Below are 24,467 nucleotides of genomic sequence, written 5' to 3' on the forward strand. Positions count from 1 at the left end.
ATGAGCAGGTAATCCTTCCTCCTTGCCCCCCTGGCTTCTCCTGGAGGAGCACGCGCTGGGACAGAGCTGCCCTCCAGAAGGGATGTATTAACCAGCTCATGTCTCCCCTGTCAGGAGCCTGGCTGGGAAGGTTGCTTGTGAAACATCAGAATATACTGACTGCACCTCGCCCACAGCGCTGCCTGCCTGCTCTGCAAGGGTGTTGGAGCTGCACAGCAGAGCAATAAAAGCTGTGAGAAGAGTGCAGGGAGAGAATAAGGCCAGTGAGGAAAGCCTGGGGGAGTTGGTTCATTTTTCAGTGGTCAGAAGACAGACACTTTGCTAGTTTGCCTGCTTACATACAGAGAGGGACAGTATCAATGGCAGGGGAATCCAAGCAGAAGGTTAAGGAAAGGAAATATGCAGAATTTTGGAAAACTGTGCCTTCTGTGGCACCACCACTGCCCCAGTAGCTACTACAGGGGGGATGAACTGTGGGTGATAACTCAGGTGACCTATTCTTCTCCTTTCCCTAAGGAAGTGTCACACCTTTCAAACCCCACAGCAGCACTGGGTGAATACTCTGCCAAGGAAAGCTCTTCATAAATGAATCCTATTGAACTCATACTTTTATGCTCATACACCCATAATCATGGTAACCCAACCCATTTATAACTGTGCAGCCACAAACAATGGAAGGGACCCAACAGGTGACCTTGTTGGCACATATTAACCCATGGAACACCCCAAACTTGTGTGTCACTGCTGCTTCAGTAGGGCAGGAGAGCACACACAGACCAAACTGCACATCTAGGAAAGTGTTTGGACCTCTTCCATTCGATTCTCATGTATTTGGCAGGACTGAGACTGAAACTGAGATACAAACCTTGTTTGCCAGGCCTGCAATAATCTGAGTGGACACTTGGGAGAGGGAGCAGCCATTCCCAAGTGCCACAGCAGAAAATAAAGAGGTGATCTCTATTAAATACTGAAGATTTTTAACCTGGCATTTGAAATCATCTTACTGAGACTTTCTGTAGGCTTTGAGGATATTCAGTAGCTTTGAGCTTTGATGTCCCATTTTGAGTTCCCACTGAAATTACTTGTCCATCCTTCCTACTGACATCCCCTGGGAATTGGTCAAGGTTTCCTTTGAATTAAGTATTAGTGTGACACCTTCAGAAACCTTCCTAAAATATCAGGGAGAGTTGATGCTGACAGCTCTCTTTGTTTGAAAATGTGGTGCTTCGCTTGTCCTGACCATTCTGTTTTGAGGAGATTTTTACTAAAACACATTTAACAGAACATTTTTATTAAAGCCCTTGTTTGTAAGACACAATTGCTAGACAATGAATTCTTATGATGAAGCCTCTCCCGTGGAGATTATTCCTTTTGCTAATTCCTGGAAGGCAGCCCTTCAGTTTCACACAAGCCTTTTTGTATTTGAAAACATAAAACCCTACACACACGCTTTTAAAACTGAGCTTTTGCCCAGTGGGTCATTAGCTTAGTCACATCAGTGTGTTCATATCCACTATGTGAATTTCATGTTTTGTTTGTTTATTGTTTTTTTTTTTTTTTTTGCTTGGCCTGAAGATGTGAGATGATATCTGGCCATGGGTTTAAGGTTATTGTTGACAGTGCTGAGCAGCTGTACACAAGCAGATGCAAAGGCTTAAGAGCAGATGCCATCATTACAGAATTACAGATGTACTCATTAATTCTTGTTTTTAAATTTACCTCTTTTATTTCTTACCCCCTCTTTCAAACTGTACTTTGTAAGTGCCAAGTGTATTTTCCAAAAGTCTCTGAAGCACAGCTCTGTACACAATGAAATTTAAGGCTGTGTCTGGTAGTAAATGCAGTACTAACCTGATTTTTTTTCCCCTGTGTGTCAGCTCTGTGTAAGTTATCTAGGTTACTGGAGCATTTGGCACAGAGCAAGCACTGCCTGGCCCTGTGCCAAAGGAGACACACAACTTTCCTTGCTGTGCTGCCTGAGCTGTACAAATAAGCTGCTTTTTGGGCCCACAGGAAGAAAAACACGTCAATTGGAATGGTTAGTCACCTTTCCTTAGCCACATTTGGGAGAAACAAGATGGTATCGTGGCCATTGTGCACAGTTACACAACTCAGAGGGGCATGTGGTGAGAGCAGCATAAATCTTTCCAGTTGGCATTATTCTCTAGCTTGGTTGCTGTTTTCTGTTCTGTAGCAGATGACTCACATAATGGACCACTTTTCTGGCATGGTTACTGGAGTCAGTAGGATTTACAGCAGCAGGATTTTTGATGTAAGTTAATTATGATTTCAATACCAGGAAATAAGCTCAAGTTCAGAATTTAAAAAAAAAATAAAAAATTGAAGTGCTGCTCTGTTTCTGTGTAGTCTGATGCTATTATTTGTCAAATTGATTAGGGTATAAGTGGTGTTAATTGAGTTAGTCTTAATAAGATGCATGCATGGATGTACCCAAAAACCAGAGGAGCTGAGCTGTCCTTGTACATAAATTAGAAAATTTGATGAGCTGCAATGGTGTAAGTGTGGTACAGGAAGCTTGATTAGAAAGTACTGGTGAGGTCAATGACTGTATAGTATAAAAACTAGTGCAGATTTTGATGTTCTTTGTTGTTTTGTGATGATTTTATTAGTTCAGCAATGTATTTATAATGTTGTAATATTAATTTAAAGAGCCACAAATACTGGTGGTCATGATTTACAGCACACTTTCTAAACCTGCAAAGTACAGAGTTAATAAAAAAACAACATATACTAAGCCCAAGAACTGCAAGTTTAATGTTCATCATGTGTGTGCTGAAACACAGTGAATAAACATGATTTTGAAGCTACTTGCATGTTTTTAATGACCTTCTGTGCAGAGAAAGGAGGGATAGTGTACTTTGTGAGCTGCTTTTCAATGCTGTTCTGACATCTGTGGTGCTTTACCAGGTGCTGCTAGAAATACAGGAACAGACTTTTGTCTAACATGAATGGAAGAAGGATGTCTTCATAAGTGTCAAACTAGTTTAGGTCTGTAAAAATCTGTTTTGGGTGTCCTTTTTTGCATTTCTGCTGGTTATTAGGCACACATTCATGAAAAATAAGAAATGGATTGAGGCAGCAGGTAGGGATTTAATGGAGGTGCCCTGGGAATGGGAATGTCCTGGAGACCCCAAAACACTGAAGGAATGCTGGAGCATTTGGGGTCAGTCTGGCACATTCAGCATCATCTCTGCTTGGCTTTGCTCCTCCAAGCAGTGCCTAACAAAGTCATGTTAGGAGGCTTACTCTGCTTGGTAAGGATTTTCTTTGTAAGATTTTTGGTTTTTTTTTTGCTTTTGCTTGTTTTTCTCTAAGGGCTGAGATGGGAGAAGCTGTAGAGCTGATATAGGGTGTAATTATGTCAAAGTCCTCAATTGTATTGCTGTCTGAAGTGGGCAGATTGTGGGGGAAGTCAAAGGGGCTTTGCTCAGGCTGGGTCCCTCCAGCTGTGGGTCAGACCCAGTTTGCAGTGAGGGCTTTGTGGGCAGGAGGGATTTGGGGAGGAGAGGAGGCTCTGGAGCTCAGACATCATCTCAGCAAGGCCATTTGGAGCTGCTCTGCCATCCAAGCATAACACTGATGCCAAGCCCAGAGAAATAAAAGATTCCCTGTGCATTTGCTGCCCCATACACCAGGATGACAGAGCTGGGTATGAACTGAGTCACAGAATGGTTGGGGTTGGAAGGGACCATAAAGATCATGGGCAGGGACACCTTCCACTAGACCAGGGTGCTCAGAGCCCCTTCCAACCTGGCCTTGAGCACTTCCACGGATCCAGGGGCATCCACAGCTGCTCTGGGCACTCTGTGCCCACCCTCACAGCAGAGTTTCTTTTCTATAGCATTTATTAATAAAGGCAGACTGTAGGTTCTGGCAGTCTAGACAGAACCATAGTGTTTCTTCTGGCTTTTCTCATTAATTTTGACAGATTTGAGGGGTTTGCATTGCTGCACAAAGAGGTTTCAATTAACCCTTCTAACTCGTACTGTAGGCTCATTTTAATTCACTCAGCAGTGTTTGCCAAGTACCTCAGTCCATGCTGTGCAAAGAAAGGCATTAACCTTGCTGGAGTCTCTCTGGGATTTGTTTTGGGGTAACCGAAAGCAAAATGTGAAGCCAACCATCAGTTAGCATTGTCACAAATAGTCCCCCTTCATTTTTGTTTTACTGTTGTTATTTTAACCTGAATTCTCATACCTGGAAACCTGTAACTTTCTCCCTGAGGCATGTTGCAAATACAAATACAAGTACAGGATTTTGCATTCCATCTCATGTCAGGGTATTGGCCTGGTTGGAGGGCATTTGTGACTTACTGAAGTCACAGATGTAAGCCAAGAAGTAAGAAAGCTGCTGGGTGTTGTTTGGTGATGCCTATGTAAGAAATAAGTTTGGGAAAATGCACAATTAAAAGTTATCAGAAGATGTTTAGATACACCAGCAGTTCATCATTTTGAACAATATTTTCTTTTGAGACAAGGTGTAACACGTCAGCAGGGAGTGTGTCAGTGGTTCATAAACCATAAAGGGAAGGTAAATAACAGCTTCTGCTATTCTGTGCTGTAGTGTAGACAAGACCAGAGTGACTTCAGTTTACACATGCTCTTTGGGGGCTGAGATTTCTTGCCATTCCTTCCTTTGTTGCTAGTGACCATACAGCTTTTGGATAATGTCACATCCTGACTGGAAATAAGGAGTGGTGAGGAATTAGGCTGGCAACCAGATCTGCTCTCTACCAATCATATCACCTTATTCCTCTGCCCCTTATTTTCCCTTTTGGAAGACAGATACTGTGATATTTTATTACTACAAAGATGCCTTTAATCATGCTGGAGAAAGTCTGCTGGAAGTTTGTAGAAGGCAGCTGTTTATAAATGCAGAAATTGCAGTCATTAATTTCTCACAAGTGCTGATATTTCAAGCAATATGTTTCTAGATAGGGGCGGGTATTTTCAGCTATAGAACATTTTTAAACAGAACATCAGCATCTCTACTTCCTCTGCCATTACTTGTAAGAGAAACAAATCCCTGTAAAGCACCCCCTGATGTCTTTGGGGCATAATGCTGTCCCTGTTGCCCTATCACCAGCTGTTCATTATGAAATTATGTTGGTAATTATGTTGTTGTCACCATTAACATGATGAGCTACCAGAGGCATTTGAGTTGTTGCCATTTTTTTAATTATTCAGAAGTCTTTGCCTACCTTATTTTCTTTCTTTCACCTGCTTGGTGACTTTCTCAGAGAGCTTTTAGATTTATTACACTCTTACCTAGAAAATACTTCTTGTATAGAAAAGTTTCTCTGCCATTCTTCTGTATTATGCTTAGGAAAATAAAATAAGGTGTGTCACACCTTATGGAAGGATCAAACCAGGCTGAGATTTAGGAAACTTGGGGGGGTGCAAATGGAAACAAAACCCCTCAGAATTGTTTTTTAGACCTCTCCATGATGCCCAGGTTTGTTGCTTTAATTTTCTTACTAAGAGTTAATGTGTGACTTTCTTTGGTTTTTTTGTATTAAATTTTGCCTACTCTGTTTCTGTTTCCCTGCCCTTTAATATAATACATTTAACTCTAAGCCATTCAAATTTTGTCCTCAAAATACTTTTTTTTTCCCTCAATTGTCTATAAAACTATTGAAATGCTTCAATTGTGAGCGTACAATGAATTATCATCCTCTAATCTGTTCCACATGGAGAGTGGGCCAGTTTGTACATTCAGTACACAGCACTCCTTAATTCAGTTAAAACCAGAAGGACTGAGACTGTTGCAACCTACAAGATCTTTAGAAAAGAATGTATTTAAAAGAAAAAAAATTCCCATGCCACATCACAGACACCCTGTTGAAGACACAAATCAAAGGAAGTAAAACAAGGGGAAAACACAATGAAATTGAGCTTAGGTTCAATCTTCAAAAGACAGAATTATATATTTTAGTTGTGTATTTAGGGGCTCTTGAACTTTGTGAAGAATTTCTGAATCTTTTATGGTTAAACTGGAACGTTTGTTCTGATTTGGTTTGGTTTGGTTTTTTTCTGTGTTCTGCAGAAGGGAACTGGTGATTCTAGCTCTTCTAAAATTCCTCCCATACATTTTAAACGTCCAGAGACTTGTAGTAATGACCAGTGGTGGTGAAGTTCCAAAGGATCAAAGACCTGGCAGGACCAGGATAATAAGTGAAAAGCCCAAGTGCTGTAATACAAGGAATAGCTGAGTCACTTCAGTCGGGACACCAGACGGGGACCCGAGCATGAAAAGGTTCTTTGGTTTCTCCTAAGCTTGAAATACCATGGGAACCATTCTCTTGTGGTGCATCTGCTTCCTGCCACACTGAAATTAAGATATGCAGAAGTGCCAGTGGGTTTCTTTCTTCTTTATTTTGCCCCTTCAAAGGTTTGCTAAGATGATCAGAACTCCAAGTTTTTGCTTGGTTGGAGGGAGGCTTTGGTTTGTTGCCGTTGATATTTCTGACCCAGTCATCAGGGCTTGCTTGGGGCCATCCACAGCAAAACCAAGTCACTGAGACATTGCACAGTCCCAGTGTTGGGGGAGAGAGGTGTAATGCAGGAAAATGTCAGGATCTGGGCTATTAAAATTTCCCATTATTGATTGTAGCAGCCAGAGAGCTTAACTTCATAGCTGGATGTAGGTTCTGCATCTAGGGAAGATGTAGTGGATATTTAGCAACCAATAAAAGTCAGATCTCTGAATTTGTGCTCAAATAAAACACTCCATATTCTTTATTAAGGAAGATGACTGTAAGAATCCCACATAAGCACACTGTTCCAACTCTTCCAACTATTTCTGTGAAAGTCTGGGGTTTTGTAACTTGGTTTTTCTTCAGTGCACAAGGTCACATGTACATTTACAGATATGGTGAAATGATATGTTTCAAAAGGTGAAGGTCTTTGTAAAGATCTTTTAATTAGTCTCTAATGCTTGATTTTCCAAATTTGCTGTGTCAAATCCAAAGTCCAACAGCTGAATAAGAAAATTCAAAAGGTAATTCTGTTGGCGGACGTGAAGAGTTGTATAAATGGAGTTTCAGCCACCTTTCACATTCCTGGACCAAAATAAATGTGTTATTCAACTCTTTAGGATATTTTTGGAGATGAAAGTTTGTAGTTGTATGCCAATTTGAATCTTCATGGTTTGGTAAAGTACTAATATAGAGAGTTTTATTCAGCTTCAAGTAAAGCTTTATTGCAAAGCTCATCACCAGAAACAGCAATTTTTTCAAGGAGAGATAATATAAACATGCTGAATCTTTTTGGGCAGAAAAACTAGGTTTTGGAGGCATGTAGGACTTTTTTGTCCAGATGTAGGAGTTGGTCTAATACATAGTGCATCAGCCTGCTGTTACCATGTAGAACTTTCTTAATAATTGTGCTAAAACCACGATGGACCAAAAAGATAAGTGGGGAAAGCTGCCTAAATATCAATTCTGATCTAGGGGAGGACAGCAGAATAAAAGAGGGCTGGTGTGCCCAGTGAGTTGAAGTTCTTGACCCTGCCACCCTGGATTGTCAGCTGGCTCTGCTGAGGGCAGCCACATGAAAAAGTCCATCTGTGGCCACAGCAAAAAGCCTTTCTGGCCTCAAGTGGCCACGGGCAAGGGGCCCTCCCTGACACCAGATGTGCAGCTGCTGCACAAGCCTGCAGTCTGCAGAAGAGGAATATGGTGAGGAAGGAATGTCCCTGAAATTTGTAGGGGGATGCAGAAATATTTGGAATTTCTAGCACTGACAGTTCCCTGCTTGCAGCCTGTTGATGCTGTGGGGGGAAAAACCTTTAGGCATTTCTATAAAATTGCCTTGTACTTCTAAACATGGAACTAGAAAGTAACACGGTGGCCTTGTGTGTTTTATTGGCTAAAGTTTGTTTAGATGCTTATAGAGATTCTTCTCAGAAAGGTGCTACATATGAAACCCTCATAACTGCAAAACATCAGCCAGCATTCAGACCTGTATCTTTAATTCCCTTGCACTCACAGAAAAAAATCTGTGCTTTCTGTAGTGTCTGTAGCAGGGCTTTTTCTGCTCTGGGTGAAGGGCTTTTCTGTTTGGGCAGCCTTCAGTGATGGGATGGATTTATCACATTGTCCTGATGACTGCATGTGTCTTAAATGTCACACCTGGAAGTTTAATTAGGTGATTTATTTAATTTAGAGGTGTGACATTCCCATTCTTGAACTTCTAATGCTCGCGTTTTCTGACTTTATCCTTTTTTTTTTCCTTTTTTTTTTTTCTGGCACGGACTGAAATGTTCTTACCGATTCAATCCATTTCTTATTACATGGCAGTGGACCTCATTTAATTAAATGCAAAGTTATAAACCAAATGGTTCCCAAATGTATACTGCTTTAAAAAAAAAAAAATCCAAAAAGAAAAAAAGAAAAACCAAACCTCCTCCACTAGCAAGTGTTTGCCAAGTGTTTGTGTTGGTTTGGCAGGTATTTGGAATTGAGTTTGTAGTGCTAGATGCAGAAGTAATGTCTTCATGATAAAGTCACCCCTTTTATCTGGGGAAATGCCATGTGTGTGCATGTCCAGCATCCATGGGAAGGATGGGTGGGTGGAGAAGTTGTTCATGGTCCTCAGATCCCAGCCCAGCTCTACCTTTGTGCCACTGGGTTGCAGTTTCTGGGCAGTCCTGGTGTGCTAATTAGTCCTGCTGAAATGGAGTTCAGAGTAACTCATTCCTAAAATCAATCTGGCTTTAAAATTCAAAATTTAAAATATTGACTGAGCTATACATGTTCCTGATAAAATAACCTGTATTTCATTATGGTTCTGGTGGTGAAAGAAGGGGAAAAATAACTGCTTGTGGCATTTCTTACCAGTTTTATCCCTTGCACCAATTTGATGTTTATCTCTCGTTTGCTGTGAAGTTGGATCACGCTGGGTTTCCATGTTTATGATTCTGTGTTTTGATGGTTTGTGTTGTAAAGTCAGCGTGCTGTTACTTTGTGAAATTAGCCAAGGTTTGAGTAGTGCTTTCCCTAATCCAGTTTTAATTTCCTCTGCTGCATGTGAGACCACGTCTCTTTTGAGGGAGCAGAGAATGATGTAGTGCTTAAATTACCTTAAAATACTGATTTCAGGAAGAATGAGAATTTTAGCATTTAGGAAAACTTTTTTTTTTAAAAACTTCTGGCTTGGAAATGTCAATGTCCTGTCCTGGCTGGTGGCCTCCTGCTGGGACAAGGTTGTTTCTTTTGAGTGTCTTTCATCTGGACTTTGGCAGAAGAAGTCAGATGTAACCACAGTAGGTAATGCATTTCCAGACAATGCCTTATTGTCTGCACAGGCTGGACACAGAGACCTTGCATACTGCTTAGAATCAAGATTAAATTACCAACCTTTTGGGCATTTTCATGTAAAATGTTCTTTATTATGGTTTTCTCATAGCTAAAGCATGAGTCACTTGCAAGCCATAATAGATTTTGGCTATGCTGTGTGATGAAGTGTTCTGGATGCAGTGAAACATTTAATCAAGACTCCAGGCAGTGCAACTCCCAGTGGTCACCTTAACAGATTGGAAAAAAGGAAAAAAGGGAGAGAAAACGGAACAATTATGGCACCTTTTCTTTACAGCACTGGGATCAATATTTCTTAGAGACAACAGAAGGAAGTAGCTTCTTTCTGAATTTTAATTTTAATAGATAAAAGGAAGAAATTTTCCATGATGAGGGTGGTAAAAGGCTGTCACAAGTTGCCCAGGCTGGTGGTGGATACAGCCTGGGTCTAGGTGAAAATGTCCCTGATCATTGCAGGGAGCCTGGACTAGATGGTCTTCAAGGGTCCTTTCTAACCCAAATCATTCTGTGAGTCTAGGATTTTTCTGATAATGTCAATTAAATCACAGTGGCTTTGATCACTCTGATCTCCCAGCATTTTATAGTGATGCATCATTAAAGGGTCTTGCTTGAAAAACATCAAATCACCCTACATAAACTTTGCATAATGGGATATTAACTCCAGGAAGGCTCTGCAGTGTTAAAACTCTGGAGTTGGAGCCCACAGATTAAAATTATCTGTGAAATTCCAGCATTATATATTAATTGTAACAACATTTATAAGGATCCACACATTTGTTCAATATACAAAGCAAAACACGTTTCCAAAGTGCACTGAGCCCTGAGTTTCCAAACAGTTTCAAGGCTGGTAATCAGTAGCTATTCCTGATTCTGTGAGGTAAAAGGAAATATTTCTGTGATCCCTGTTGTGAATTACTGCTGTCTTGTACAGGGTTGATGTTTTATTTGCTTTGGGGCAACTGGAGTGGGCAGTGGTGGAGCCTAGGACAGCTTTCACATCTTGCCTTTCATTAAGCTTGACCTCAGACATCAGAATTAAGTGTGTTAAACCTGACTTTTAATTTTTTTTTCCCAAAATGTGCCTTTTAAGCACTTTCCCCCCCCTTTTCTCCCCATCTGCAATCTTCCCCCTGTTAACAGTGGGATTCTTAACAACATTACATTTCTATTTAACAGGTTTGCTGGCCTGCAGCACAATAGACTAATGTGATTTTTATTGTGCTGGGATTGTTTGCCTCCTGGAAAATGGGATATTCAGATGCCTCATTCAGCCTCAGCTATTGCCTTGTCCCAGGATATTTTCTTTATAAATGGACTTTCCATCTTGTTGTGAAAATTGTAAAAGTGCACGATCAGTAGTTCAGGTTTTTCACCTTCCTGCGCTGAGCTCTGCTATTATTGGGTATTCAAGTAATTTCAAAGCATAAGTGTTTATTTTTTACCCTCAAACTTACTGTTTCCAAGTGATTTAGAGCAAGCTGGTTCAAGATGGTCTATGGGGATTTTATATATATATATATATGTATATGTATATGGTATGTATGTATGTATGTAAGGAATAGCATTTCCTATAAAGAGGATTTTTCTTTTTTTTTTTCTGAGATGTATTTCCAGAAATGCATTGTACTCTGATCTTTTATCTCCCCATTCCCTTGCCTCTCCAGTTTGGAGGAAGCACCCATGCACTGCTCCTCAAGCACTGAGTGTAACCACAGCTTCACTGCTGTGAGTGGCCAATCTAATTAATCACATCAATTAAAAAAATGGAATTTAGACCTTAATTTAGGAATTAAGGGAATGATTGTTTGCTGGATGAAGAAGAATGAAGTGAGGAAAGCAAGGAAAAAAATGCCTAGTGTTGACCAGGTTCTTCAGTCATTTACATGGATGGGGTGAATTAATAGTTGTGTTCTTTCCTTTTATCATCATGAATGATACTATTTTGAATATTTACCTAGGGAGGGAGAAATAAAATCCTTTCACTTTATTCACTTCAAACTGATAATGTGCTGCCTTGGTCTCCAGCACAGAAGGAAAAAGCTCCTTAATTTTGTGTTAAGATGAAGGATCATCTAATGAAATTTTGTTTTAAGATGAAGGATCATGTAATGACTCAGGCACAAAAATCTTCGGGGCGATTTGTGGCGATGGATTATTAGATGGTATCTCCTGAGAGAGGCAGTGAACCAAGGGAAGAAGAATGACTCAACACCAAATAAATGGGAAGAAAAGCTGTTGCCTCTGCACTCTGTTTGATCTTTGATCAAATAGTGCAGCGTTTGAAGAGGTGCGGAGCGTGAGGCGCGTGGGAGTTCCTCCCTTCTCAGCTCGTGTTCTATCTATAGATCTCTGATGCACTCTGTGCCATGCAAAGCGTGGCTCCAGGCAGGAATTGCTCTTCTGGGACTCCCTGGGAAGTTTGCTGCTCATTCATGTTTCCTGTGTCATCTTTTTTCCTCCTCTCGTTGTCCTTTGGTGGGTGGAAGAACTTCAGAGAGCTGTTCAGTCTGTAAACCCTCCTGCCTTTGGAATGAAAGAAAACTGGATGTTAATAACTGTAGTAAAACAGAGGGATGGGGGCTGGCCAAGTGAGCCCATTGGTTTATGGAAGGTGTTAGGATTGGTTAGAATTTGGCACATTGCCCTGCAGGGCGATGTTTTATTTTACATACCTTTGTAGCTCATAAACCCAGTCACTAAAATAATTTCTTTTTCCAGAATAAAACTCTCATTTTAAGCTTTTTATGTTGAGCGTGGAACTTGTCTAGCCTGTTCAGTAATAGTTACCTGGGGCACTAGTGGTTTTTGAAGTGGAATTGGTGCTTTTGCTCTAAGAAGTGAAATTTCATCTCTTAGCAGCTATTTCTTAATTCAACACATTATTTTGAATTAGCTTAAGGATAGTTCATGTCCCAAGTGGTTAATAGATCTGTGTGCCTTAAAACTTGAGGTCTTGATGTGATTCCTGTATCTGTTAACAACTGAGGTTTATCTGAATGGAGACATGACTATTTTTCTAACATCTACATTCAAATAAAGTGAGGCAGAACTGTTTGAGGTGAGTGCTGCCTGCCTCAATCTGTTCTGAATTTGTTTAGGGAGGAAAAAAAATAAACCACAAGATGCTAATTTGAGCAGCAAATAAGAACCCTAACAAGATCAAGGCAATTAATACTTCCTCTGCTTTGAAAATGTGTGTGCCAACAGGCTGCAGCAATCGAATTGTCACAGATGAGGATGGGCTGGCCATCTGTAGCTGTGGCAGGGGCAGGGCATTATTGTGAAAATGTTATTAAGCCTGTGAAGGAGAAATTTGATTCATGCACAGGGAAATTTGTGGTATTGTTTGGCTTTCTATATTGCAGATCTCTGTGGTTTCTTGTATGCCTCTGGTTTTGCATCTTAGCTTGAGTCAAACAGAAAACAAGCACACAAACAAAACTAATAAAAAATAAAACCCACCCAAAGATGGTTTGCATAGAAATTGATATGTAAAATTACTGTGTTTATTTTACAAGGGCTGGTAAATAAACAGTGTGTATTTTGAAGAATAAGCTCTGAGGGAAAGCTTTGATTTTCAGTCTTTTTTTCTACATGTATTAAATGTGTGAAGGAAAAGCACTGTACTAGAATTTGTACAAAAGTAGAGTGATTTTGTGGAGATTTACATGCATATTTATTGACCAAAGGTTTCTGATTTTTTTTTATTTTCCCTTGAACAACAAAAGCAAAACAATATTATGAATCTATTAATCAGTTTTCCATCACAATCTTAACATATTTAGGAGAGTTTGTAATTATTTTTTTTCCCCCATGGCTTCTGCAGAAATCCAAGGTTGTTCAGAGGGACAAACCCTCCATCAGTGCCTGAACCACAGGAGAGGCAAGTTAGGGAATAAAAAAGGTGCAAAGACACTTATCTTTGCTCTTTCTGTGTTTCATTATATTGAGTGCTCTGAGTGGCAGGAAGAACTTTTGGGTCCTGTGTTGAAGCTGCTGTTGATACAAATAGGAATTGAGGATTTATCAGATGGAAAGTTGCAGAAATTTTTGTTGCATGGTGCAATACCTTGAGTGCTGTGGGGTGGTTGGTTTCTATCTGCCTTTGCATCCTAGATTTGCACTGAATGATGAGTTTCAGGTCAGCTAAGAATATTTTGGATAGATTTGGAGAAGGGAATGGCAATTATCCCTTTCCATGTGGCCTGGGCATGTTGCTTCCTGCAGTTCTGCAGGCATTGGCATGTGATGGCTCCTTGCTTCCAAGGTTTGGATAAATCCCTTCAGCTCCCTTGTTTTCCATCCTGTGGTGTATTTGAGGTTTCAAGGCCTGCTGCTGTCACTGGTGACCCTTTTTAATGTGACTGCTGTGGTGCACACAGCTGGTGACACCACCACGAACACCTTGTCTTGCCTTTGTTAAGCCCAGGCCAGAATTACATTCAATTTTTAATTGGCAGCATATGAAAAACCATGTATTTCCTAAAGTGGCACACATTGATTTCTTGATGAGAATGTGAAGTGGAATTAGAAATATGGAAGAAGTTGGTTGGGAAAAGGTTTAGTTCAGATTTTTGATTAAAGCTTTGTGGAACTTGTTTTTTCTTCTCCAGTAAAGATGTGATAAGATATGGTGCAGTCTTCCAGTGCCCTGTGGCAGTGGAAGACTTTGTTTGTGGTTGTGTTTGTCCTGTGGGCTTCTGCTTCTTGCTGGAATTTATGGAATCTTTTCAAAGTGAAATTAATTTGTGAGCTCCTGGACATTCGGTTTGCATCCAATCTCATTCAGGATGTATGACATCCTCTCTTCAGTGAAATGCAACAGACTCTTGTTTGGGGAAAATGTGATGTTTTTTCTCAAAACTTTCTCAGAGCAGGCTGGATGGGCCCTGAGCATCCTGATCTAGTGGCAGGGTGGGCTGGAACTGCATCATCTTTTAGGTCCCTTCCAGCCCACACCACTCTGTGATTCTTTGATTATTTCTGTGAAAATTCCTGCAAATGAGTGCATCCAAGGATCTTACTCCCTAGGTCTGCAGTTCTGTTTGCTAGCTGAAGTAGTAAATTCTAGCAGAAGTAAAAAGATAGCTTTAGACACAGATGCTAATTAGACTTAGCTGTGGTGAATTATGAAGCAATACACATTATCTAAGCCCTGTGGATAAGTAATAAATCATGGTCTGAACGCTCTTTAAAAATGTTGTGTTCTTTTCTAAAAAATTCTCATCCTTATTTTTCCACCATGTAAAGCATGTCTTTGGTATAAAACAGAGTTTCTTTGTTTACTTGTGAACTGATTTTTCAGGATAAAATCACCTTTTTTAGCCTTCTTTATACTTCTGAATCTGACTTTTAAATTAACTTATTTGTCCCCCAGTCCTTAGCCATGTGTATTCTTGGATCCTCGCTATTTCACATCATTCAAGCTGTAGGCGATGCACAGCTCCTATCCCAAACCCCCCAGAAGTTGTCACATATTTTTCATATGATTTGCACAAAGGGCAATCTCTCATCATGGAAATGGGTTCTGGTGGTGAAATGTCACCCCCAGCTGAAACATTAGCTGTGAATGACACGTGTGGTAGGAATAAATGAGTTGCAGAGCCCTGCAGCTGCTTTACCTTGAAACCCTGGCTGGGGAAATGCTGCACTTTGGGGAGGAAAGCAGGAAGAGTGTGCTGTGTGCCAGCTCATGGGCAAGGAGGCCTGGCAAAATCCTTCCTCTGTCATTTCTGTGATTAATTGTCACCCAGTCTCCTTGAAAACCAACCCAGGCTGGTTTCTTCTCCCAAGTTTGTGTCTGGTGAGGTGGTTACCAGTCACTGCTCATGATGCTCTGCTCAGCACTCCTTGTGCTTCTGCTGTCAGGGATATAAATTTAATGGTAAAACCTTCTGGGCTGATGTGTCTCAGGCTGTGAATTGTTTTCTGTACCGTTTTTGAATGGCCAAAGGGATTAAATATGGGATAAATAAATAATGGCCTTCTATCAAAGACCCTGTTTTGTCTCCACTTTCAGCATATAGAACTGTTATATTAATATTGCACTAATATTAATATAATATTTCCTCTGTGTTTGGGATCATCCTGGTGATCCTGTCAGAACAGCTTGGCAGTTGGTGGTCACTATGAAAACAGAACAGAGAAGAAAATGTTGTGACAGGGGACTAGAAACAGTAGAAATCATGGATTTTGGATCACCAGAAATCTCTGTGTTGGTTATATCCAGAGCAGCCCAATCCATACTGAGTGCATGGAGAATCCTTGTGATAAGGGCATAGCAGATACTGTGGCACAAATAACATTTTGTCTGTCAATCCAGGTACCTTCTTTAAGTCATCCATTTGCCTTTTACCTTTCTCTGTTCATGGTTCTTGCAGTTACTCATTTTCTCCTTAGTGGGTCTTCAGAGTCTGGTGACTGTTCAGTATTTGGGTCCAAAACCATGCCTTTATTTCCATGATAAATATAAAACAGCTGTGTCTTCTTTTTCTATTTTGGAACATTACATTCCAGACCCAGCAACAAGAGAAAACGTAGCTCTGCATCTTTTTGAATTAGCATCAGCTTATGAAAAACGAGGGACAAAATCACAAAACAACCTTTCAGGAACGATCATTCTTCCTTGGAAAGCCATACAAATATGGCATGTGAAAAGAACATTTGCTGAGTTTTGGATAGGCAAGGAGAGTAGATGCTAGTGGGTGCTCCTAAAGCACCATTTATGTTTGCAATTAGAGGAGAGTTTTGAGAGAGAGAGAAAAGCAGATTATTTGTTATAAAATATATTAAGTGCAAGGGTGTTTTTTCCCCTCTCGGAACGGAGAGTTGCCAATATATAAACATTTCAGAGAGAATTTTACACCACCTCATCTTTATGTCAGGCAGCATTTAATGGTTGAACGATCTCCTGCCCCAGCGCTTGGCAGTTATTCTCCAGGGGCTGACTTTGAGGATTACAATGACAGTCTATCAGTGGATCTTTTCCAATATAAACTAGACTAGGACCATTTAAAATCAGTTGCTATCAACAAGTCAAATTAACTTTATTTGTGTTAGAGGCTTTCCTGGGAGTATTTTATAACAACGTGGAATTTTAATATCCGGACGGGCTTTTCCTATTGTTGGTGTGATTTGGGAATGTGCTAATTCATGTGATTAAGAGCAATTTGCCTGATTTCTTTCAGAATTATGTTATTGGTAACATTCAGGTCCAATCAGTGTCCAGGGCTCACTCAATTTTTTTCCCCATTCCTGCTTTTTACAGGTAGAAATAACACTTCAGGATATCAATGACAACCCACCAGTATTCCCCACAGACATGCTCGACCTGACTGTGGAGGAGAACATAGGGGATGGATCTAAAATACTGCAGCTGACAGCCATGGATGCTGATGAGGTAGGAGCATGATTTCAGTTTTGAATGTTGGTATTAAAAGTGCTATTCTGGACATGTTTTTGCCTGTTTTCTTCATCTCTTTGCTTGAGCTTGGCCTTAAGAATAATGACAGTCATTCACAAAGTTGTGTATTGTGGAGGTCTAAACTAACTTTGAAACCAAGATGTTGTAGTTGAGCCCAATTCCAAAGTGTGCAAAAAAATTGATCTGAGACAAGCCTTGGAGAGCAAGAAAAATTCTGATAATGCCTGCTTTCCCTTTGACTAGACCTATCAAAGATCAATATTATCCCTTTCCAGAAGAAAGTTTTATTTTACCAAAAAGAAGGGAAAAGAAATAATGATAAAATCTGTACTCTGTACATAGTTTTGCACTCTTAAATTCATTTCTATGAGAATGCTGCAAATAAGTTGCTACAAAGAAACTACCATGCTAGTGATGCATCCATTTATTTTAGAAACTTAAGCTATAAAAATGTTAATCGTGTTATTTTTGTTTGCTGAACTGTTTCTTTCCACAAAGAAAACAGCTAAAGGGTCAGTATAATCCTACAAAAAGTTTGTGTTATCACTAAAACATAGAGTTCCACTTGACAACAACAAGCAGTTCTTGCTTTCAAATGATAGGGCAATTCAACCTCCTCACCTCAAGAGAATTTTATTCCTGGCTTTTTTTGTGTTAGCTTGGTTAGTCTTCCTGTGATTGTTAATTGGTGTACTTAATCTTGCTGCTACAGAGGGAACCACGGGAACACCCCCGGGAATGGTGCAACTGTGACTGTAAATATTTTGGTTTTCCCTTTATTTTCCAGTAGTAGCCTGATACACAAACAAAACCCAGGATTTTGGAAAGGTGCACTTCTTTAACAGAAATTCTAGCTGCTTGTCTTTCTTTCAGGAAGCAGTAAATACTGAACTACCACTCTGTGGTATGGCAAATATATCTAAGATTATGGCAATATGTGATACTCTGGCTTCTTTTTAACATTCTTGAGCTGCTCTTAATCTATTGCCCATTCTGAAGCACTCCATCCAGTGGGAAGTGATTTGTTACCTTGGAGAGAAATCAGTCAGTGTTTTTATCAAAAGGGATGATTTCAATTTCCCTACCAGAACATTTGTAACTCAAACTCTTTACAAAAAGCCCGAGTTTTCCTAGTGATGTGCAGCTTTGGGTCAAGACTTTTTATTCCCCCCTGCTTTTTGGAGTTGAGGGCAAGGTATAAACCAATATCAAATGTGGCTGTGGTTTTAGCTGCTCTCTGTTAGAAGGACTCTGGCTGGTCAAACACAGGGTGGAGAATGTGATCACCTCTGTAAATTCTCCAGCCACACAATTGGAGGAAAGCGTGTGACATTCCCCAGGCACACCTGAGCACACAGATGAACCCTGCACACAGCTCTGCAGGGCTGGGCACCTGCAGAAGCTTGTTTTCTTTCTAAATTTCCTTTTATCAGCTCTGACTCTTTGAAACAACACCCCAGAGAGAAAGTTTGGCACGATGCACTCTGGTAAGGTCGTGAAACTAATGCTTGTCTGTCCTCTCACAAATACAAGCAGGTGTTTATCTCTCTTAATTTGCTTTTTTAGGCAGGAATATTTGAATCAGCCTTAGAATTTCTTTCTGCCAGATCTCTTTGATCTGCTGTTCATTGCAGAAGTGCCACTGGCATGTCAGCAGCAGGTTTCAGCTGTCAAACCCAGGCACCATCAGTGCACAGGGTTTAGGTACTGTATCTGTTGTTAGAGGCTACCAAACCTTCAGTGTCCTTAAGCCTGCCTTGGAAAAAGAAACACATGACATTATTCTACATAATGTTACTTTTCCTTAATTTTGCTTTCAACCAAAATGCTCAAAGTCCACATGAATGCTTTTTCCCGCCCCCAAGAATAAATGAAAATTTTTGACCCAAAAGCAAATGCTTTTGACTTGCAGCACAGCCCAAGAAATCAGAACTGTGAGTTTAATGATGTGTGATTTGTCACTTTGGGGTTTTTTATCTACATGGGTGAATATATTTCCATGCAGAAACTGACCTTTGAGGGGCTGCTGCAAGCACAGCCTCCATGAGTTTCTCCTGACCATGAGCTGTGGCTGGAAGTGCTGCCCAGATCCCCCTGCTTCCATGTCTCCCTCCCTCCCTCCTTCTCCTGCTCCCTCCATCCCATCTCCAGAGAGCAAGAAAGGCAGAGCTGATCCCACTGGCAGGGATTTAATTTAACCTTCAAAGATAAAACAGGAATAAACATTGATCCTTACTAAGATGTGTCACACTGCTCGGTGATGCTGGTTTGAAACTAGAACAGGGAGCACAGCTTTTTGGTATTGATGGGATGAAATCCTTTTATGAAGAGTGGAGCACAAAGTATCTGGGTAATCTCTCACATCTCAAAAAACAGAATGTGTATGTGTCTTTACTGTGGGACTGGGCAGCAAAGCTGTTTATTAAAGGAAACCATTCTGTAAAACAATCTCCAAGCGCAGTTACCGGAACGATCCTTGCCTTACTGCAAGTTATGATGTGGTTTTCCTGGCAAATAACACAACCTGACCGCTGCTGTTGTGCCTTAGGGAGCCAATGCCCTGGTGACATACACCATTATCAGTGGTGCAGATGACAGCTTCCACATTGACCCCGAGTCGGGGGAGCTGATAGCCACCAGGCGCCTGGACCGCGAGCGCCGCTCCAAGTACTCGCTGCTGGTGCGCGCCGACGATGGCCTGCAGTCCTCGGACATGAGGATAAACATCACCGTCAGCGACGTCAACGACCACATCCCCAGGTTCTCCAAACCTGTCTACTCCTTTGACATCCCAGAGGATGCCACTCCAGGTAAACGGGACGTGGGAATGCGCTGGCGTCTCGAGTGGTTGAGTTCTTCGTTTTTCTGGTTTCATATGCAAGAGTGTTTTGATGCTTAAAAGGGGGGTTGTAAACTACAAAGTGTTTAGATCAAAAGAAGTTTTCAAGTACTGTGCTCCATGACATGTCTCCAGGTGAGAAATGAATATTACTCCCAAGGTTTTATACAGGTTGCCTGTACAAAAGCAGTATCTACCAGTAGCATCTTAGAAGCTTATTCTAAAACATAAATAAATCAATGAGATGCAAATGAGGTGGTGATAGCTTTTATTAGGGTTTTCATAAGCATGGGAGTCTCACTTTGGGAGAACTAGTTATCCCTGTGCCTCCAACTGTTGGACTCTGCCCCTCAGTTCCTGTCCCAAAATTTGATGGTGTTTTTCATTAAAGGACTGCTGTGCCTCAGGAATCTGATCTGGAAGTAATTGAGATGTCTGTAAGCACAGAGTGCTTTGGTTGCTGATCCCCAGCCATGCTCTTTTCTCTCAGAGCCTTGAGTCTCGGTCTGTTTCAGCAGGAATAACCCTGGAAAAGGCAAGCCTAATTCCCTCCACATTAAAATGAGACTTCTCTCGTTATTCGTTTATGTGGTGTGCATTAGTGCTTTATACCCAGCTCAGCAGTGATGGATGCTGAAGGAACAAATGGGCTGGTTTTGTATTAAGGTCCTGCATCTTCTGCTCTGCTCTCCAGCAGTCTGGGAGCAACTGGCAGGCTCACCCAGAGGGGAAGGACCATGAGGTTTCCCCTTCAAGGTTCTACTTTTCATCCCAGAGACTAATCCCTGTTCCCCCTGCAGCTGAAGAAATGTTAAAGCTTATAATCAAATGGGTGTGAAAGATGCCAGCATATCCAGCTGGATTAAAGGGGGTTAGAGCACCCTTCTTTGTTCTGATGGTATAAGCAGTTTTCATTATCACATGGCTTGAAAGTAGTTAACTGTGCTGCACGTAGTTCATCTAGTTCCAGGGAAAGGAAACCTAATGATTTATTTTCTTGGAAATGAGCTGATCTTAATTATAATTAGTGTTCAAAATACTAAAAAGTGACACTTGATTTCCAAACTGCAGTCAGATAGGTCAGTCATGCGAGGGCAGCTATGCAGAAATGAAAACACTGGCGCAGATTCACAGGGCGTTGAATTTCAGAAAGCAGCAGAGAACAGACCCCTATAAGGTTTCCAGTTTTCTAACCACAGTTACCCTGCAAAGGCACTGTTTCAAAAAGCAGAGCTGGGATATGCGGTTTGTACTCACATTTTGGTTTCTGCATTTGGAAAGAAATATCTAGAAGGTTCCAGAACTTGTGATTGTCTGCGGCAGAGGGAGGGTCCTTTGAGTCATAGGAAGACAATACCTCGCAGGAGAAAAGGTATTTTTGCCCCTGTTGATATCTGATCTGCATGAAGATAAAAAACATTCCTGGCCATTTCTTAGGGTGGTTGAATAAAAGCAAGACTGTGATGTCCCTTTCAGCTTTGGAAAAGTAGGAATAGTTACTCAGAGAGTGTTGAGGTTTGAGTTTCCCTCGGATGACGGCGCTGTGCTGCTGTGCCACGCAGGGTCCCTGGTGGCAGCCATCCTCGCCACCGACGACGACTCGGGCGTCAACGGGGAGATCACGTACACCATCAGCGAGGATGACGAAGAGGGAATCTTCTTCCTCAACCCCGTCACCGGCGTCTTCAACCTGACGCGCGCGCTGGACTACGAAGCTCAGCAGTATTACATCCTGACCGTGCGTGCTGAGGACGGCGGGGGCCAGGCCACGGCCATCAGGGTGTACTTCAACATCCTGGACGTCAACGACAACGCGCCCGTGTTCGGCTCGACCTCCTACAGCGCGTCCCTGATGGAGAACCTGCCCCCGGGATCCGCCATCCTCAACCTGAGCGTCACCGACGCCGACCACGGTAGGAGCGCCCTCGCTTTTGGGGGCCTCGCATTCTCATGTGCTTCAATTCCCTTTTAAATTGCACCCCAATCTGCCAAGCTGTTTTTTCTGAAAGTTTATTATAAATTCTGAAGAGGGTTATGTTTATATTAGATGTTATCTGCAGTCATTTAAATGTGCCATAACTTCTAAGTCTAACATGAAGGCAGTGGGCACCTACAAGGTGTTGATAGTAGAGGTTAAAAAATGTATTGAAAAGAGATCTTAGGAAAATTTCCCATTGAAATAAGCTTTAATATTGGGATTATTTATGGTATCTAGAGGGTGCTAATGTGTTGACTATAAAAGGTACAGTTTTTATAGCTTGCTTAACCATTTTGCCATACAGTTTGTGCCCAAGCAAGAATAATTACAGAATATGACCATGAAATACATAAACAACATTCCATCATGTACTGGATTTTCTGAAGTGTCCACAGACACTACTCAGTGTGACATAGTGCAAAACTCTTCATAGCACTCGCAGTGACTTTACAGGTGAAGGTTATTTTTGTGACACGTTGAGCAACCTTGTCTCCTCCCAGCTTGACAGGGGCTCAGCAGAGCCCATGGCAGTGTGTCACACTGAAATGTGCTTCCAGGACAAAGCACCTACATGCTTTGGGGAATCCCTCTGTGCACCTAAATTGACTGAACCTATCAAGATTGCTCAGTAAAGCAGTTTTTCCTCAGGGAATGCAGAGTTGTTGGACTCTGACATTTTTGTGGGGAGATAAATTTTGCGCTGATGGATGGAACTTTCCATGGTTAAAATTGTGTAACTGGTTTTGAGATCAAACTGAGGAAGGGAGAAGACATTCCATAAGACAGACCAACAAATCAGAAGTCATAACTCTGTGATACTGGCTGATCTTGCATGAATCTCACTTTCACCACACTTGTTAAAGCTTTTATTTTGTGCAAACTAAACATAAATTGGAGGAGGAGCTTGTGCTTGTATCATGCATACCTGGGGAAGGGATTGTTCCTCCAGACTTGCAGATAAATGGATTTGTGTCTATCTCCTTTTCTATTTCTTATTTTCCTGTCAGGACTACAGCACTTGGTTTCAAATTCTTTTGGAAGTTAATTTCACTTTGCCATTGTGAGTCTGTTTTCCTTTTCTCTTGCACCTCATACATCAGTTTGTGCACAGTGGTTGGGAACTGTATCACAGCACTGACATATCAATTCACATTCATCACATGCTCAGTTATCAGGGAGGCAAATGAGTATTTGAGGAGCAACGCAACGAGAAGTCAGATATCTTGCCTTTTATATTTTCTGGCACGCTTGCTTTTCTAGCAGGCTGGATTTAAAATTAATAGGGCAGAAATATCATTCCAAGAGCATGCCAGGTTGAGTTCTCCCATAGGACTGTAACTTAAGCAAATGTTATGATCTATTGTTGTTTCTGTTTCAAGCCCAAACTTATTATCTCGTGTTGTCTTATATTTATCTGGAGCACAGAAATAGCTAGTGCTAGTATTATGCTCTTCTCCATGTGCTCACAGATAATGCACTCAATACAAATACAATTTCGTTGATTATTTATGTTACATGATCCTATAGTTTGAAAGAGCTCTGGAAAGACATTGTTTTATAATGAGGTATGGCTGTTGTTTTAGGATAAACACTGATAAAAGACAGAAACATGGTGATAGTGAAACTGCTCCAATTTTCATTTTCTTGTTCAGCACACCCCTTGGGAAACAGCAGCTGTTTATCTCAGCTTAGACTGTTTCATATACAGGTCCATAGCAAATGTCAGCTACAGCTCTTGGATATTTAGTAATAAAGTAATATAATAATATATACTGAAGAACTCAGTTACCTTAAACACATTCATTTTGAAATTCAGATTTTATTTTTTCAACAAAGAATTAACAGGAAAAATCTCAAGAGGAAAGCACATGCATGTTGGTCAGTTTGTTAAAATTTTGGTTAGGTATTCCTCCAGGCAAAGTTGGTGTAATTTCCCAGCTAAACTCTACAGTGGCAGGGGGGAAGTACTTTGGTTGTTTTTTTTTAGTCTTATTAGTAAATAAATAAAAATAGAAACAAAATCCTTTAGAAGAGTGTTATCATGAAATTGGTGACTCAGTGTCTGTCCTTTCAGTGTTTTATCAGATGAACCCTCAGATTAAATAAACCTAAAAGCCCAACTCCAAACCTTGGAAGGGGGGATGGATGTGGTGCACAATGCCAGCTTGGCATGCTGTGTTTAAAAAAGAGAATAGTGCATTAAGTGCCCTTCCTGGCTCCACTGATATTTAGGCAACTCTTCTGTTTCATAGTTTAATTTGTATAAGCATTAGTAGCATGGAAAACTATGAAAATACAGGACAAAGAATTAAAGGTTCGTGGAGGCGAGATAAGGAACAACAAACTAAGTTTTTCTTAGGAATAAACACCATAGAAAACACTGGAGGCAGGGGGAGGGAGGAAATAGATTATTTTTAAGTCATTTTCTTTTGCAGGACCCAAATCCTACCCATCTCCAAAAATCTTGAATTGCCAGAAAGTACTTTATTGAAATCAAAACTTTCATCCATATAATTTGTCATTTGAAAACACAACTGAACTAAAAGCAGAGAAGCATTAAACTTTCACCGTCCTTCACTTGATCAAAGTAATGCAGAAACACTAATATCTGGCAGATAAATTTATTAATTTCTTTCATTGCATTCAAATATTTTGTCTTTCATGTTTGGTTCTATTGGTTTTATAATTTAACTCCTACAGGAGGGAAAAGAGAGAGGGAAAGATGCCAATTACAGTAGCCACTGGGGGAAAGACACATCAGACTAGATTTCTTAAGTCTGAGCATAATGAACAACTGAGATTAATAAATCTAATGTAGGGATAATTTTATTATCAAAGCAATTCACTCGGAGAGAAAAGAGCTTCTGAGTAAAAATGACAAAATGCGCAG

At 40.8% G+C, this 24,467-nt stretch overlaps 1 protein-coding gene across 1 annotated transcript in view; it reads left to right on the top strand.

Moving 5' to 3' along the window:
• FAT4 (FAT atypical cadherin 4) overlaps positions 1–24,467 on the top strand; it is a 117,491-nt gene that overhangs the window by 42,117 nt on the left and 50,907 nt on the right. The window contains exons 2-4 of the mRNA XM_033060977.1: positions 16,605–16,736; positions 19,309–19,570; positions 21,162–21,512. Coding sequence (XP_032916868.1) covers positions 16,605–16,736; positions 19,309–19,570; positions 21,162–21,512 — 745 coding nt within the window. The remainder of the gene's footprint in view (positions 1–16,604; positions 16,737–19,308; positions 19,571–21,161; positions 21,513–24,467) is intronic.

The sequence above is a fragment of the Catharus ustulatus genome, chromosome 5 (assembly GCF_009819885.2).
Source record: "Catharus ustulatus isolate bCatUst1 chromosome 5, bCatUst1.pri.v2, whole genome shotgun sequence".
Classification (NCBI taxonomy): domain Eukaryota; kingdom Metazoa; phylum Chordata; class Aves; order Passeriformes; family Turdidae; genus Catharus; species Catharus ustulatus.